This window comes from Ciconia boyciana, chromosome 1 (genome assembly GCF_034638445.1).
Source record: "Ciconia boyciana chromosome 1, ASM3463844v1, whole genome shotgun sequence".
Taxonomy (NCBI): Eukaryota; Metazoa; Chordata; class Aves; order Ciconiiformes; family Ciconiidae; genus Ciconia; species Ciconia boyciana.
In genome coordinates, this window is record NC_132934.1 from 17,465,503 (window position 1) to 17,482,813 (window position 17,311).

Sequence of the window (17,311 nt, forward strand, 5' to 3'; positions counted from 1 at the left end):
AAGACCTGCTTTTATCCAATTTTACTGCTAAGGATTGTCAAGTGATTTGCTGGAGGTCAGGCATAAGTGTTGCCTCCCATTTTAGAACCACCCTATTTATTAGGTCATTGCTGCAATAACTAAACCATATTGTCACTGATCTGGTTAGGCATACTGAAAACCGAGGGAAAACGTAGTACTATTTGATTGTCCTAGTTACTAATTTCAACAGCACAACAGACTACAAAATTGGTTTACTTAATTTAAGAATATGTTAAATTCTGAAAATGACCAGACATTTTCTTCTTTTCACAGTCTGTGTTTTGTACACGCAAGCCATTGGAAACAAAGAATGGAGAGAGGTAAGATACATATTTGTAGTTGTATAAACTTTTTGAGTACACTTAAGGCTGGTCATTTGCCCTAGCAGAAATGGGCATGTCACAGCCTCTTGAATGCTATGCTAAACAATGGGAGTCCTGTGTTCCAGTAAACCCTTAAAACCTAGTCACATTAATCTCAATTTCCATATCTGTATTGCATATTTCCATTAAAAGGGAAAACAAAATGAGAGAAAATATGAGTTTCCTGTTTTACAGTCTCCCTGAGATAAATGAAATCAAACTTAGCTATCAATCTGAACAAGGTTTGTGGATATCAAGAGAGGAAGACACTCAAGCAGTACAAGATATATGGAAGGATTGAACTGTGGTCGTGGTCAGTGCCAGCAAAACTAGCCTGTAGTTGTGGTAGAGATCTACGTTTCCTGTGTAGTGTTTGGGAGAAGTTAGGTACTGCTGAATAGAGTATACACCACGCAACAAAGGAGGGAAGGTATTATGCATAGGTTGGACTATGTCTTCTTAACCCATTGGTGTAAACACTGCAGAGATATGTCTTCACAAACTAAATTAAGTAGCTCTAAATTGGATATCTACAGCAGATCAACATTTATAGCCTGGAACTGTCTCCCTGCACTTAGTCATCTAATTTTTCTCCTTTAATGTTATTCTTTGAAAGAGTTGACAGCGTTGGGGGAAGGGTGGTCATTTTTCCTTTCTACTGATAAAATGCTGCCTTACAGAGAGGGCTGATGGAAGCGTTCTTCACTGTAGGTGGGCCGCTGCATGGCCATGCATTCTAAGAATAGAGCCAAGAAAGGAATGAACTATCTTACTATTTTTCCCTGTAAAAGAGAGGAGGTCTGATGTTCTTGTTTTCAGAACTGATATTGTATGTGATTACTGCTGTGTAAAAATTCCAGTGGAGGGGCCAGGGACACAGAAACCAGACCTCTTCCCTTATATTTGGTGTCCTTGCCAGCTGGCTGGAGAAACATATATTATGCGTTGCTGAAACATGGTGGATGTGGGTTTCAGTCTTGTCGAGATGAGAGCATTGAATTTGTCTTCTGCTTGGAGAAAAGCTCATATAATTGGGCAATACGTGAAACATTGCACCTGTTTCATTTGTAGCTTTTAGTTAAATTGCTGCTTTCTGTTGTTCTGAACTGTGTACTAGACATCCTCTCAGTATGCCTACTGGATCACATTCCTCTGATAATTTGTGTGAAGAAATGTCAGTTTGAGGACCCTAAATGGGAATTCACTAGTCTTAATTAAATTGGCAGAAGTAGTGGACATACACAGAGTTCTAAATGTCTGGATAGCTAACTCTGAAAACAGAGGAGTCTTCAGGCATTCAGGTGACTATGTGGCTTGGTGCGGTTTGGTACTCAAGCCTAGATCATCACTACAGCATTTGGGTCCTTTTCTGGTCTAGGGTTAAGAGGATTTTGTCAGAAATTCTGGCTTTTATTGTTGTCTAAGGTTAATATGTAATTTTGTGGAATTTTCATACTGTTAAAATAAGTATTAACCATTTTTAATATCATAATTGTCCTGATGGTAAAATTATAACATCACCTTATTTAGAAAATGTTCTGTGTGCTTGTTTTGAGGTGATTTAGGAGATAGTCCTTGGAAAGATTCCATCTCCTCTCGATTTTAACAGATCCAAGTTTGTAATGGTTGAAGTGTGTCAACACCTTATAGCTTTGTATGGTCTTCTGCCATTTTGTCTCCTTGACCAAAGCAAAAACACCTGAACAGGGCAGCGTGCAACGTTATTGCTTGTATTGCATCTTCGCACTGATTAGAGAGTATCTTGGTTAGGTGATGCACTTTGGCATGTGGTTATGATACCATATGCCAGCTTAGGAACTACAGGGGTTAAAACAGACTTTTGACATGGCAGTTGCTAGAAAATGTTATGGGTTTTTTTCTTTTAAGACATAATTATCTCTATCTTGTCTATCAGGAGAAGCTCTAGGTATAGATATGTACAACTCAGTTGACTGTTTACACTATTTATAGTTAATGGAAAAAGATAACATCCTGAGGGCAGTTCATCAGACCTAATTTAGATGTCTGCATTAGATCAGATGAATCATTCTTTAGAAATGCCTCCAAGTGGTGATCAAAAGCCTACACTTATGACTATGTCAGATGTAAAGTTTGGTGAGTAGAATCCCATTCCTAGTAGCTGTTATGACAGCCAAAATTCAGAGGTTGGCATGATAGAGGGGCTGAGTCAGGATTGCATTTTATATGTTGTGGTCTATTATATTTATACCAATGGGGAAAAATAAGGTGGTAGGTAGAAGAATAGTTGATGTATACATTAGATGGGTAATCTCATATCTTTATTTTTGTGCTTTTTCTGCCTGCAGTGGTGAATGCACTAATACTGTGTTTTTTCAATAAAATTCTGTATATGTGTCCATTTTGTTGCATTTAAACACTTATTTAACATTTTACTAGCTTGTAGAGGTGGAAGTCGCCTGGAACTGTTTGGAGAAGACAAAACTGAGAGAAATAATAAGCCCCTGATGATATGTGCAGACATTAAAGAATGGTGTTCAGTCATGGCAACATGCTTTACCTTGTTTCTGTTCCATATCCTTTTATGCATAGTTCTCTTCCTTCTTTGCCTAATTACTTTCTTTTGAACACTGCAGAAAGTGCTCAGGGATCATAAAACAGTACATCATTTCATAATCTCCATAATTTCCCTAGCACTCTGTTCTAGCAGTGTGCTTTTTTTCCCCTTCAGCTAAGCTATTCAGATGGATTCAATACAATAGTTAAATCAAACCCTTCATTTAATGAAGGGTTGATGTTTTCTGGGCACTGACTCCTGTTTGCCTGTGGTACAGATTCCAGTGTTTTTTACCCGTGTTACTCTTGCCTCAGCAAAGAATGAAAATGTTTCATTCTCAATTTAATAGGGTGTTGTTTTTCAAAACAGTTTCCCTGTTTTCACTTAGTGTGATCATCAGGTATTTCAGTTAATATAATTGGCAATAAATGCATCATCAGAATCTGTGCTTTGGTTTTAAAATATTTAGTTCCCCTTACTTGGTGAGGACACATTTGAAATATGGCTAAGTATAACTTACTGTTTTCTATGGAAGACTTAAATAATGTATTGAAAGAATCAGAATTTCTTCATTTCGAAGAGGGTGTTAATTCTGAAAACAAGAGAGAGCACTTCAAAGGTGAATGTTAAATAAATAACAGACATTGTAAAATACTCGACCAACTGCAGTTTTACTGGCAATATCCACTAATGGTAAGTGTTAAGGAACTGCCTATAGAGCAAGGCTCTGAGCCTCTAGTCCATCTACTGTAAGAATGCATTGGATGCAAATTAAATTTGTATACCTGTCTGGAATTCTGTTCTCTCACTGGTCCCCATCATGCTGATTTCCAGCTTCATGAGCTGTCAAATGTTATTTTACATCCTCAGTAAGTTTCCATTGTGTCTTCTAAAATTGTTCATGGCTTCCCATTCTTCAGGCCTTCCTGTTCATTAATTCTGTTCACGTTTTTTTTTTTAATCTGGAGTAAATATGCTGGAGACAAGAAAAAGCATCTTTTTTGACTGAGTCATCAAATTGAGAGAGAAGGCAGTTAGGGAAGGTTGTAGTGGAATCCCAGGATAGCAAAGGTGACCACTTTGTAAGGAAATTAAAAAATACTGTCACCTAGTCCCTATACTGTACAGTTTATCAACAGTACGACTTCTCCCTTTATGTGCTTACATTGCTTATTCAGCCATCCTAACTTCTGTATTAAGTTAGCTGTTACTTTTTTTCCTCATGTGCATATAGTGTTTCATTCATCCATATGGAATTTTCATCTGCCATTTTATTGTCGGATCACTCAGTATGAATAATGTTGTTCTGCCAGGTCTTCATACTTGCCTTTTATATATTTATCCTGTTTAATTCTGTAAAAATCTGTTCGTTCTGTAACTTTGTTTTTTCAGTCCCTGCTCCAGATTGTTTAGGCATGTATGGTGCTGTATGGGTCCATCCATGGACATCCAAGTCCATAGGAACTTGTTGAGACCTTGGAGGGAGTTTTCATCCAGGAAATTGACTGCTTATTCTTATGTTTTCTTTCCTATCTAGTAATAAGTCAATAAATTATTGTAATGATACAAATAATTAATTAGTAAATTATAATCAATGCTAATTGTCCCCCTGTACTCTGGTGACGCTGCAGTGGTGGTACACTGGTGAGGCCGCAGCTCGAATACTGTGTTCAGTTTTGGGCCCCTCACTACAAGAGAGACATTGAGGTCCTGGAGTGCACCCAAAGAAGGGCAACGAAGCTGGTGAAGGGTCTAGAGCACAAGTCTTATGAGGAGCGACTGAGGGAACTGGGGTTGTTTAGCCTGGAGAAAAGGAGGCTGAGGGGAGACCTTATTGCTCTCTGCAACTACCTGAAAGGAGGTTGTAGAGAGGTGGGGGTTGGTCTCTTCTCCCAAGTAACAAGTGATAGGACAAGAGGAAATGGCCTCAAGTTGCACCAAGGGAAGTTTAGATTGGATATTAGGAAAATTTTCTTCACCGAAAGGGTTGTCAAGCATTGGTACAGGCTGCCCAGGGAAGTGGTTGAGTCACCATCCCTGGAGGTATTTCAAAGATGTGTAGATGTGATGCTTAGGGACATGGTTTAGTGGTGGACTTGGCAGTGTTAGGTTTATGGTTGGACTTGGTGATCTTAAAGGTCTTTTCCAACTTAAATGATTCTATGATAATCTGACTGATTTTGTTCAAAGTGGACACTTACTCATGTGTCTAGTAGTTAAGCATTTCACTGCAGCATCTACCAATTTGATTACCATTTGAACCATAATAAGACATGCTTTTGAGTCTCCTTTGTAGATTTTGAAGGCTGTCGTAATGAAAATGACAAAGGCTAGACCTTTTATAATCGACATTCATTGGGATTTAGAAATTTTTTTTGAGTACTAGTGAAGTTTCTTTGCAACAATAGCTTGTATCTTCTTTAGCAGAAGGACATGGCGTAAATAGGAATGTAGTTTGTAGCAGATTAGTAGAAAAAGTTTCAGTACAAGGAAGCAAAGGATGGAGGGCATGGAAGAAGCCTATACTGTCCCAGTTGTGAAGGAAGAATTAATTTTGCTGTTGCATGACATTCAGTTCACTGGAAAGCTTTCCCTGGCAGATTTCTCAAAAGAATCAACCTGTCTGAGGGAATTGAGACAGTTAGAATAAAAGAACATAATCTTTTTCAAGGAAGTCATGTTTCCTTTCAAAGGAAAATGGAAAAAAGCCAAAGCACATAAAAATGAGGAATCCCTTCTGGTTTTTATATACTCATGATTGTATGACCATCAGTTAAATAGTTACGTAGAAATCGCCATCATGTGTACATGCAGTATACAGATTTCATATGAGTGCCTGCATGCATGGTAGAGGAATGTTGTGGTTTTTCTGATAGTTAGTGTGAGTTTATATATTAAAAACATTATTCTTCCTTTGGGATAAACACACTGCAGAACATTCTATGACTATGCTTTTTCTAGAGTGGGGTTGGCAGTTGTGAATTTTTTTTGTTTCCTTGTAGTCTCTATAATTCTGATTATTTGAGACTATTACTCATTCTTATAACAGGCTCATTTTATTGGTACTGCATTTCCTTCTCCACAATTCAAGTATCTTATTTGTTCTGTTCACACATAGTGAAGCTAGGTTACAAACTCTGAGAAGAGGATTATCTTTTGTTATATGTTCATATACCATTTTGTGCAGTGAGCTTCCAATGAAGAGTGTTACCTGGAGCTTCCTGAAGAATTTCAAAAGCCATTTAGATCACAGCCAAGAACCTAATGATAGTTTAAATCATTTTTTAGTTCTTTAGTTTCCTAGAATTGCAACAGAATCCTAAGTTCTGACTGTTCACGTTTTAAGAAAGATGCTTAAAAGACAAAAGACTAGAGATAAAAGTAATGAATTATTAAAAGATTAAGTAACATGCTACACTGAAAAACTTAAGCTCAAATTGTTTTCCTAATGAAAGAGTGAATGAATGATAGTTGTAACCAGCTATAAATATGAACACTAAGAACATAAATTTCATAATGGAAAACATTTCTGTCTAACAAAGGTATAGAAAGATCCCAAAGATGGAAAAGGAAGTGAAATAAATATCAGGCAAGAAACAAGAATTTATTTTTCAGAATGGGGGTGATTAATTATTGGAACAACTTCATTGCAATTGTGGTAAAACACTGCAAATTTTAAAAAACAAGAAAAGACGGCTTACTAGATATTTTTCTCAAGTTCACTCACGGCCGTAAAGTTGAAGCAAGAATTAATTCAGAGAATTCATATAGGAGGTGGTTAGCAGAGGGTTGAGTTAGACCCTCATAGTTACAATAGTTGCTTTGTATCTTTGATATTGGACTTCCCAACTTGCTAGTCTTTTATAACTCTGATGTTAAAATGAAGGTTATGATTTTCCGTTAACTTCATAGCCCCTTAGGCTGGATCACTAGATTGAGATGCTGTAAAAATTCAAATGACTAAATTTTAGAAATCCCTTCTACCTCTTCTAGAGTTTGTATTACGAGGTGACAAAGACTCTCCATCTCAGGAAATCCAGAAAAGGGACTCTGTTCTTAATTTTCTTTGTTGAACATTTATTTTCCTTTAAATAGTTAAATTGATTCTGTTACTCTCCTGAATGACATTTCTAAAGGTATTTGCTTGTTGGCCATGTTAAGATTTTAGCTTTACACAACTGTTAGGGGAGAAACTAGGCCATGTGGAGAACTAATTAATTAGCAGCTATGTTATTAGTTGTAAGTGACTAGATTATAGAAATAACCTGTTCTGCTTAAAAAAGGCGATAGGTAATTGGGAAAACAGATTTAAAAAGATGATGCTTCATTTAGCTGAGAAGTGTAGACTGGTGATTTTTAGAGGCCAGCATTTTAATGTCATCTGTAAGATAAATTTTAACAGTAATTTGTCAGTTAAGTAATTAGTTATATTAGTTTAATGTGAAGGAATCATTTGTGTAGCCTTTGGAAAAAAGTAAACAGACCAAAAACCTGAGGCCTCAATTAAAAAAAAGTAATTTAAAATAATTTAAAGAAAAGTTAGCAGTGCCACTGAATTCAATCTCTTGAGTTTTGTGACAATTTCAGTGTAACCAATGAGAGATAAAGGTAGCAGTGTAATGGGCATTCTGTTAGGCCTTCTCTGGTCTCAGTGTGATTTAATCATCAGCATATTGCATATTTATCTTCTTTTGCCAATACACTTCTGTCATGCATTTTAAATCAAGTTCAAAAGATTTCCAAAGTGTAACATAGTTATAGTGTAAAGTGAAATATTGTTTACTGAAAAAAACGCAGATTTGAAGGGATGAAAAGTACTTCTAAATTTATTATATTTTACCGTTTTAAAAACTTAAAACTGAAATTTAGCTGCCATTTTATAACTATTTTTTTCCTTTTGAAGGAGAACTTTTACTTTGAATTCATACATAGTTCTATTTCTAGTAGAACTATAAAACTTAAAAACCCGAAATATGAAATATGACATAATCATGGGATAAATCAGGTGAAAGGAACCTTTATGTTATCCAGCCTCCTACTCATCTGCTGTGTCTGGTTCATCCTCCTGATCCATGCAAAGCCATCTTCAGAGTTAGGCCAGGTTGCTCGGGACTTTTCCCAGCTAAGGTTTGAAATTCTCTAATGGCAGAGACTGCACAACTCTCTGGCCGACCCATTCCCATGCTTAATCACTCATTCTGGAAGAGTGTTTCCCTATATCCCTTCATAATTTCCTTTGTTGCAACTTTTGACTATAGCATCTTGTCCTTTTGTTGTGTTCTCTGTGAACTGTCTGGCTCTGTCTTCTGTAATGCTGTTTAGGTAGTGGAGGCTGTAGTGGAACTAGATCTTCCCTAAACCTTCTCCAGGCTGAACAAACTGAGCTCCATTGGCTTTTCCTCAAGCTGTGTGCTCCAGCCTGCTGATTTTTTTTATTATTATTTTATTTTTTTTAGGGTCCATTTAGCTGAACTGCCTCCAGTCTGTTGATTCAGTTGTATTTAGAGCCCCAAACTGTACCCAGTTTTCCAGGTGGGCCCCACGTGTGGAATAGAGGGGGGAATGATTGTTGCCTTTGATCTGCAAGCTGTGCTGACGCTAGAACGACCCAGTGTGGTGTTAAACCCTCATGGCTGCATCAGGACCTTTTCTGCACAGCTCATACCCCACCACTCAGTCCCCAGTACCAGTACAGGACTTTGAATTTGTCTTTGTTGAACTTCGTGAGAGAGTCCACAAGACTGTATAAATAAGCTGTTTTTTTTGTCTGAGGTGAGTGTCTGTGTCCCCCTCCAGTCACAATCATTTTAGGGTATGTAGGAACAAAGGGAAACAGTGCTTTCCTTTACCTAGCTACGTGCCTGTATCTTGCTTTTTCATGCACTTGTAGAAGTTGTCATGCCCCCACTCCCTTAGTCTGCCATTTCATCTGATTGAAATGGAGAGGTTTTTTGAGTGTGCAAGCCCAACATCCTGTGCTGCATTAGGGATAGCATTTCCAACAGTTTGAGGGGGGTGATCCTTGCCCTCAGCACCAGTGAGACCATAGCTGGAGTGCTGTGTCCAGTGCTGAGCTCCCCTGTAAGAGAAAGATACAGACATACTAGAGTGGGTCCAGCAAAGGGCCACTAAGATGTTGAAGGGACTGGAGCATCTCTCATATAAGGAGAGGCTGAGGGAGCTGGGATAGTTCAGCCTGGAGAAGAGAAGGCTTACATTTTATCCATGTTTATAAATACCTGATGTGAGGCAGTAAAGAAGGCAGAGATGGACTATTGGCAGAGATGTATCCAGTGGAAGGACAAGAGTCAATGGGTACAAATTGAAATACAGAAAATTCTATTTAAACATAAGAAAAAAAAACCTTTTTACTGTGAAGGTGATCTTATACTGGAAGAGGTTGACCAGAGGGGTTGCGGAGTCTCTATCCTTGGACATACTCAAAACCTGACTGGACAGCCTACTCTAGTGGATCCTGCTTTGAGCAGGAAGGTGGAACTGGACAACCTCCTGAGGTCCCTTCCAAGCTCAAGTATTCTATGATTCTTGTCTGTTTTCCTTAGCCATTAATTTTCTTTTCCTCTCAATGGTTTTTCCAAAGTCAAGTATATCCTCTTTACTATTTCAAGAAGGATCATACTGTCAGAAAATGATCTGTTTATGAAGGTGTCAAGCCAGAGGTTTGTCAAGAGGGGTGTTAGTGCCCCTAAATGGATTCTTTTGACAAGTTATCCTGTGAACTCACTTAGTTATTTTGGGTTTGTGCCTTTCAATTTAGATTATGACTTTGGCAGCAGAAAATGAACTTTCTTAGGCTACAGCTCCCTGTGTTCTTTGTTTCTCTGTGTCTTCCATGTATATAGAAGTGTAGGTCCCATATGATTGAAGATCCTCTTACTATCCTTCAAGCTTGTCCTAATCTGAGGATTTAAAGAACTTCAGTAACCTTTCTTTTCCTGCCTGGTGATTAAGGAGTCTCCTAGGACAATTTGCTACTTGAATCTGCACAGGCTGGGAGATGTTTTCATTGATATCTTTGTATATGTGTGTCTGATTCTGTTGGACATAGCATGAAAGACTACCAGAACTTAATACATGTTCTTTGCTTGCTTGCTATGCATGTGGTAGCTTTGCCAGTTACAATGCAGTCATCCTTGGATCTTCTTTTTGAAGGCCCAGAGTCCTTTGCTTCTAGAGTAGGTCAGTGTTTATCAGATTTCAGTACTAAGGGTAAATCTCCTCTTTATGCAGCTGATTGCAGTCTTTGAGAGAATTTGGACGGTTTGCTGTAAGAGTGCAAATGGAAGAACTAGGACACTTGAGGGGAAAAAATACACCGATGAGATATGCCTTTTCAGAACTGCAGAATGGGTGGTCCTTATGACCCCATTGTTTTCATTTCTCATCCCTGGTCTGACTGTTTACTGGCTTGTGTCAGAGCATGGCGTCTCATTTTCAGTGCATACCTTCAAACAGTACTAAATGCTTAGATATTGCTGCATATTTCATTTTATCAGCTGTTCCAGCTTTCAGTTTTTCCTGGCTCCAATATTGTTGAATATTATGAAGCATGCAGCTGACAGGAGAAGATTTTATTTATAAACATTGAGATTTATTTGACCTGGAAACCGATTGGAGACTTTGAAAGTACATAAAATTTGAACGCTGCTATTCAGAGGGGAAAGAAAGGCCCTTTAGCCTAGGGAAGTATTCCAGAAGGTGCTGGTTTTGACTGGGATAGAGTTAATTTTCTTTATAGTAGGTAGTATGGGGCTATGTTTTGAATTTGTGCTGGAAACAGTGTTGATAACACAGGGATGTTTTAGTTGTTGCTAAGTAGTGCTTATACTAAATCAAGGACTTTTCAGCTTCCCATGCTCTGCCAGGTGCACAAGAAGTTGGGAGGGGGCACAGCTGGGACAGCTGACCCCAACTGACCAAAGGGATATTCCATACCATATGGCGTCATGCTCAGCATGGGAAGCTGGGGGAAGAAGAAGGAAGGGGGGCACGTTCGGAGTGATGGCGTTTGTCTTCCCAAGTACCTGTTACGCATGATGGAGCCCTGCTTTCCTGGAGATGGCTGAACACCTGCCTGCCCACGGGAAGGAGTGAATGAATTCCTTGGTTTGCTTTGCTTGCGTGCACAGCTTTTGTTTTACCTATTAAACTGTCTTTATCTCAACCCACGAGTTGTCTCACTTTTACCCTTCCGATTCTCTCCCCCATCCCACTGGAGGGGGAGTGAGCGAGCGGCTGCGTGGTGCTTAGTTGCTGGCTGGGGTTAAACCATGCCGCAGCCATACTTATTCCCATAGAAACACCAACTTTCTACCACTGCTATCGTTTCTCATTGATTAATACTTGGCCGTAATAGTCACCAGTGTTGGTTCAAGTGTTTTTTACAGCATTTTGCCTGTCAACTTTATCCCAACTTTTCAGAGAATACCTTGAATCATTTCTCAAGAGACTGACTTTTTTCATCGAAAACAAACAGTAAAGATCAAACTATTTGCTCATGTTCTGATCTGTTTCCAGGATCATGTGCATCCTGTGCTAGTCCTCTCTTAAGAGTCTTAGGGATTTTAAGTTGAATATCCAGCATCTTCATCACTCTGGAGAGCTTCTGGAGATTTCTCTTGCCCACACCTGTGTAATGCTTACCCGCCATCATAGCTATTGCTTTGGCTTAGGAGAGCTGAAGAAATACAGTGATTGCTAATGAGTAAACTTGTTTTCTAAACAATTTGTGCCTTAGGACGTATTTGGAAGCCTTTTTGCAGGGGATATCAAGGTTCCAGGGAGACCAGGGTATCATTCCACCTACGTTTTAAGAAATGATGTAAAGTCTTGGCAAAGGAGTGTGGTAATTGACACTATATGTTAAATATTCTTTGCCTTTTTATTTGGAGATGGTATCGTTCATTGGGAAGATAGTTTTGCTTCTCTGTCTTTTATAGGAAGTGCTGGAATATGGAGATCTCTGAATAAGACTGTCCCAATTGAACATCTCACAGCATAGTGAAAGTGAAGGTACCGAACAGGATTCAAGCACACTCTGTAAACAGATGCAAATCACTACTGTGTCACTTCTGAGGATTGTTCCTTTTCCTGAGACTTTATAGAGCTGTGTCTTGAAGATGTGTTAACTTTTGTGGAACATTTTATTGTACCTGAGACCTTTTGGGTGGGTAGTTGCTTTTTGCAAAGCAGTTGTCCACTGAGATACAGGCCCGCTTCTCCAGATGACCTGTGTGAATGAATGGTGCTTAGAGTCAGTCCCCTGCAGTTTGAATGCATGCATGCACGGTCATTCAAAGGAGAAAAAAGAGTTGCTGACAGTAATGGAGTTTCTTTAAAGCACACAAATAATGTGGCTGGAGTTCTTTGCCATTTTATTTTAATAAGAATCAAGCAATGAAAGGAAATGGCTTGGTTTTGAGAGGAAGAGACAGAGTATGCTCTGTCCTTTCATACCACATACATGTTAAGTATGCAGGGGCTGGGATAGGGAGGCTCCTGTTGGAGGCTGAGGGGCTCTGTGCAGGTTATAGTGGTTAGTTCACATCCATGATGTGAAAACATTTTTAGGCAATACATCTCAAAAACCTTCAGTAACAAGAAGGTTTATTCTTTCTTTATCCATGTTTATTGATTTAGTTAAGTCCTGTCAATGAAGAGGTTGGCAGTCTTTGAGTCATTCAAAAGTCTCTAGTCACAAATTGCAGTTTTGAGGACTCCTTAATGATGATCTTTCAGCAGACTGTCAAAAAGATTTTCAGTAGGCTATATTGAAATATGTCTCAATATGTTCAATGTGTAGGACAAAATGAAATGCTAATTTCAATAACTCATTCTTTTTTTGTTTTGTTTTCTGAGTATCATGAAAGAACAGCTAAAACAAGAACGAAATTATCACATTGATATTTTATGATTGGTCTTTTATATCTGTGATGTATATGAACTGAAGTCAATCAAAATTTATTTATTTTTTTTTAAATTAAAGTATTTTCAGCTTGATGAGAGCTGAGGTAAACACCAAGAAATAAAAGGCATTTTGCAGAAAGCTCAGAGAGAGGAGGGATGAAGAGAGAGCTGAACTGAGGTGAAATAGGAGCTGTATAATGGAAAAATGATACGCTTCTAATGGAAGGACTTTATTCCCTAATATTTAAAGCTATCTGAAATAAGCAATACATGCAAGCTTTCGCTTGCTGTTGTAATTTTTGAGGAAACAGTGGATTTTTATGTTACTGAATTTCTTCCCCAAATTTTTGTGGATTCTGATCGGCTTTGGGAGCTGATGTTTATAAAGTTTAGGTCATATGATACAGGGCTTGCATGACTCTTTATATTGAAATATGAGGTCTTCTGCCAGTCTGTCTTCATCCACAGACAGCTGATCTATTCATGTGAACACAGTCATTTTCTTTCATGGCATCCGTTTAAGAGAATTTTTTACAGGCTCTCTCATATCTCACAAATTGCCGATATTATAGCATGTGGCTATTATAGCAATATTCATTATAGCATGTGGCTTAAACTTATACTTTTCTTTTACAGTTTGGAAGAACAGAAGTAATTGATAATACTTTAAATCCAGATTTTGTAAGAAAATTTATAATGGACTACTTCTTTGAAGAAAGAGAGAATCTGCGATTTGATTTGTAAGTTAACAATCTTTGACTCTAATGTTGCAGCCTCTGCAAACAGATTAAGTTTTGTCCAGCATAAAATTAACTTGAAAGGAGATAGTATCTATTGACATGGAATACATTAATAAACATGAATGATTTAGCATTGCTTCCTCAGAAATAAATGTGTAACATAATAATGACCGAATTTTAAGAAAATGACAGGTGTTAACTAGTCAAAGTACAATCATACTCACAATCATTACTTTTAGGAAATAGTTAGAAAGCTAAGGGTGTCAAGATGTTAAAATATTCTTGCAGCGTAGCCAATAAAACAGGTGTGGACATACTGTCCAGAAATAAAATATTGTACAATTAGTAGAGAGCCAAAATTTTCTTTACTAAAATAAATGCCAGTATGCATCTAAGTATACTTAGATTTCATTTTAAGATTTTAAAATGAAAGCAGTTGTTCTAGAAGTAGATGGCTTTTGACATTATTTCAGATGCACTCATTTCATTTCACTGGTGGAATTGGTTTGATTTTCACTTTATTCTTTGGAAAATAGAATTGAGAGTCCAGTCACCAGGTCACCTTGCATGTCATCTGTTACATTTCACCCCATTCTTATTATTTCAGTCTTTGTGATAAACCAGCTTGTCTTTTTTTTTTAATTCTCATCCTCTTTTTTATTAGCAATTCTTCCTAACCTTGCCCTATGAGAGAGCACTTGAATAACCCCCATAGGTAATTAAGGGAAAGCCATTCACTCAGTTTTGCAGTGTAGTATGCATAATGGCTACAAGTTTTCTTTACATATCCTTTTTAGTTGAAGAACCCTTTTCCTATTTCTTTTCATTTCCTTTGCAAGATGTACTTTGAGTTTTGTCAGTTCTTATTTTGTGTTCCTAAGATTTCTGCCTTCATGTGTATTTCTTTTAGTTTATTTGTTCTTGAGAAAGATTTAGCAGAATCATCTGTTAAGTTACTTACTGAATAAATGTATCAAGCAAGATACAGGGTAGTCTGCCTTCCTGTACTTTCTAATCCTAAAGATTGAGGTCTCCTGATACGCTTTATGGAATTGCGACAAATCCTACTCAGGTGTTGATTATAGTAGTGGTAAGTTGTAGTATTATCACTTCCCAATTTAAAGTTACGTTGTAAGTTTGCCTTGATGTAGCAACTGCATTTATTGCATTTCTGTCTTGTAGACAGCAAAACAGATGAAGAAAGACCTCATAATTTGCTTAAAATCTCCTAGCAGGTTCATGGTAAAGCCATTTTTAAATCTTCTAGGCTTTAGTCTCAATGTGCCATGTTCTTATCCAAGTAGTTGTTTCAAAGTGACACTCTGACAGTCTCTCAGTTCCCCCCCCCCCCCCCAAGTTTCTGGAATGCAAATCAATCTGTACATTAAGCAGCGCATAAAATAAATAGGGCAGCCATCACATTAGTGATAATTTTTCCCATAGCAGTGGAAGAAAAATTATGATGCCTGATAGATGTATGTTAGCAATGTTAATAAAGTTACATATAGTTTTGCCGATTTTGTTTTAAGTTGCCTGCAGGGTATACTGAAATGCTCTTGAATGGCAGCATTTCCTATATCGTGGAAACAAAAAACCCCTCATGTCTAATTTTTCTTTAGCTGTAAATGTCGTCTTATAGCATGTCAGAATGCTTTCTAAGTTAACGAGAAGTGTTGGAGGGATGAGTGAGGAAAAAAGTTCCATTGTGTTCAATACACATATAGCAGCTAGCTGTTTCCATCTAGACTTCAACTGTTTCAAGGAGTGAAAGGAAATACTTAATGCCAAGATAGATTACAGGGTGCTTCTAGATGACTAGGTACAAATTCTTTCATCTTCATCATGGAAGCCTGGTGCAGACTTTATTTTTTATTCTAGAGGTTGGGTTTAATGTCATTAAATCTGCTGAGTATAACTGTTGCCTGCTATTTAAAATAACTTTAAGTAAGGCTAGTCACTTTGTGAAATAAAGGATTCTCCTCCAAGTGTAGTTAAAGCATTGCTGAAATAAAGAAACAGTTGGAGCTGTGTAGGAATCTTGATTTGGTTGCCTCTTGCTCCTTGTAGGATGCATGTATGTTATGGGGAGGAGGCAGTGCAATAGAAGAGAAGAGCAAAAGAAATGAATCAAGAAAGAGAAAGCTAAGCTCAGTCTAGGCAAAGAAAGGAAAGTCTGTAAAGAACTTCTGGATGAGTACTGTCTGAAAAGGACTTGGACCTGAAAGGGAAAATACAATCTCCTGTTTGATTCTTCATGTACTCGGAGAAATGGACCCCTGTTTGTTTATTTACGAAAAGCTGTAAATATCAAACATACTCTGTACTTATCAGAAAGACCTGACTGCTTTCTGCTGCTGTTCTGGATTACCTGGACACAAGACTATTCTGAACTCAAAGCTGAATAACTGTTTTTAATGTTTGCCGGCAAGTGACCATATAGTCATAGGCTGTGAATTTACTTTAGAGCCCTGTAACAATGACAGATGAGAAATGAAATGCCATAGAACTCAGAGTTAAAAATACGAATCTCATATAGCTACTCATGGAATAAAACTCTGATTTAGATCAGGAGAGAAACTTGTTTAGAAAGCTTCCTTTTTTAAAATTCCTTAGCAAAATTGTGTACTACTGTTGGCCAAAGTGTTATTTTTCAAAGAAAGAAACTCCTCATATGATTCTCATTTTTTGCAACAAAAAGAAAGCGGTGAGTATATCTCTGTTTTTTGGTGTTCTGATAAATGAGCATGAGCCCCCTCCTAAACTGTACAGCCACCAATGTCTCAGGCCCCTTTCTGTTCATATTTGATGATTTGTTACTGATTTTGCCAGTGAAGTAGTTCTTTGTTTTAGTTATGTAGCCAGCCCTCAGGTCAAATTACCAGTTGTGTTTTTCTGGTCAATTTCACCAGACAGTATGCAATTACTTTTTTTTTTTTTTGGTTAGTGATTTTTATAGTCATTCCTTTGTTTACAAATAAGTTTCTAAAACTTTGACTGTGCTGCACCACATCCAGCTACCTTATAGTATTCCAGTGATCTGGGCCATAATGCATCCCAACAACCGGTTGTGGCAGCACAACCAAAGGGATAGCATACCACGTGGTGGGAATGGAAACATGCAGGGGAGGCTGAGATAGGCATAGAGGATACTTTTTCAATTTAGTTACTGGTATTAAATCTGAATGTAGGATTTGATAAAAATGTTACTGTGGATTATCTGATAAAGATGGAAGACTATGAAAGTATAGAGATTAATATAAGAAATTCTTGGGGGAATTACTATTTTTTTTTAATTTATCTTGAATTCACAGACTAATTTTTTTGAAATCTGACTTGATAGTGGAAGGGAAACAATGGCATTTTCTAGCTGGAGGAAGAACAAGATTATGATAAGCTGAAAAGAACAAGTCAAACTCTTGCTAAAAGCAGTTTAGTTTATTGTCAGTTATTTCTATTTAATTAGTTAAATGACTGAAAAATTACCTAAGAAAATAATTCACAAGTTTGTTTTCTAAGAGTAATTTTTAATTATTTTTTTCTGGTTTTTGGCAGCTTTCATTTTTCAAACAGGAATATCAGAATAATTTCTCTTAGTAGCCTGCACTTTGTTGAAAACTATTTCATTTCAAATAGCTAGTGAACCATAATTCTGTAATCTCTGACAATTCAATTTGCCTTCCATACTGGTGAGACTTCCATTCACGTATCTGTTTGTGTAAATTTCA

The 17,311-nt window shown here is 37.5% G+C and overlaps 1 protein-coding gene across 2 annotated transcripts in view; it reads left to right on the forward strand.

Annotated features, from left to right (window-relative positions):
* CPNE8 (copine 8) overlaps positions 1–17,311 on the forward strand; it is a 112,784-nt gene that overhangs the window by 20,081 nt on the left and 75,392 nt on the right. For both annotated transcript variants that reach the window (XM_072860038.1, XM_072860029.1), the window contains exons 3-4: positions 295–341; positions 13,483–13,586. In XM_072860038.1, coding sequence (XP_072716139.1) covers positions 295–341; positions 13,483–13,586 — 151 coding nt within the window. The remainder of the gene's footprint in view (positions 1–294; positions 342–13,482; positions 13,587–17,311) is intronic.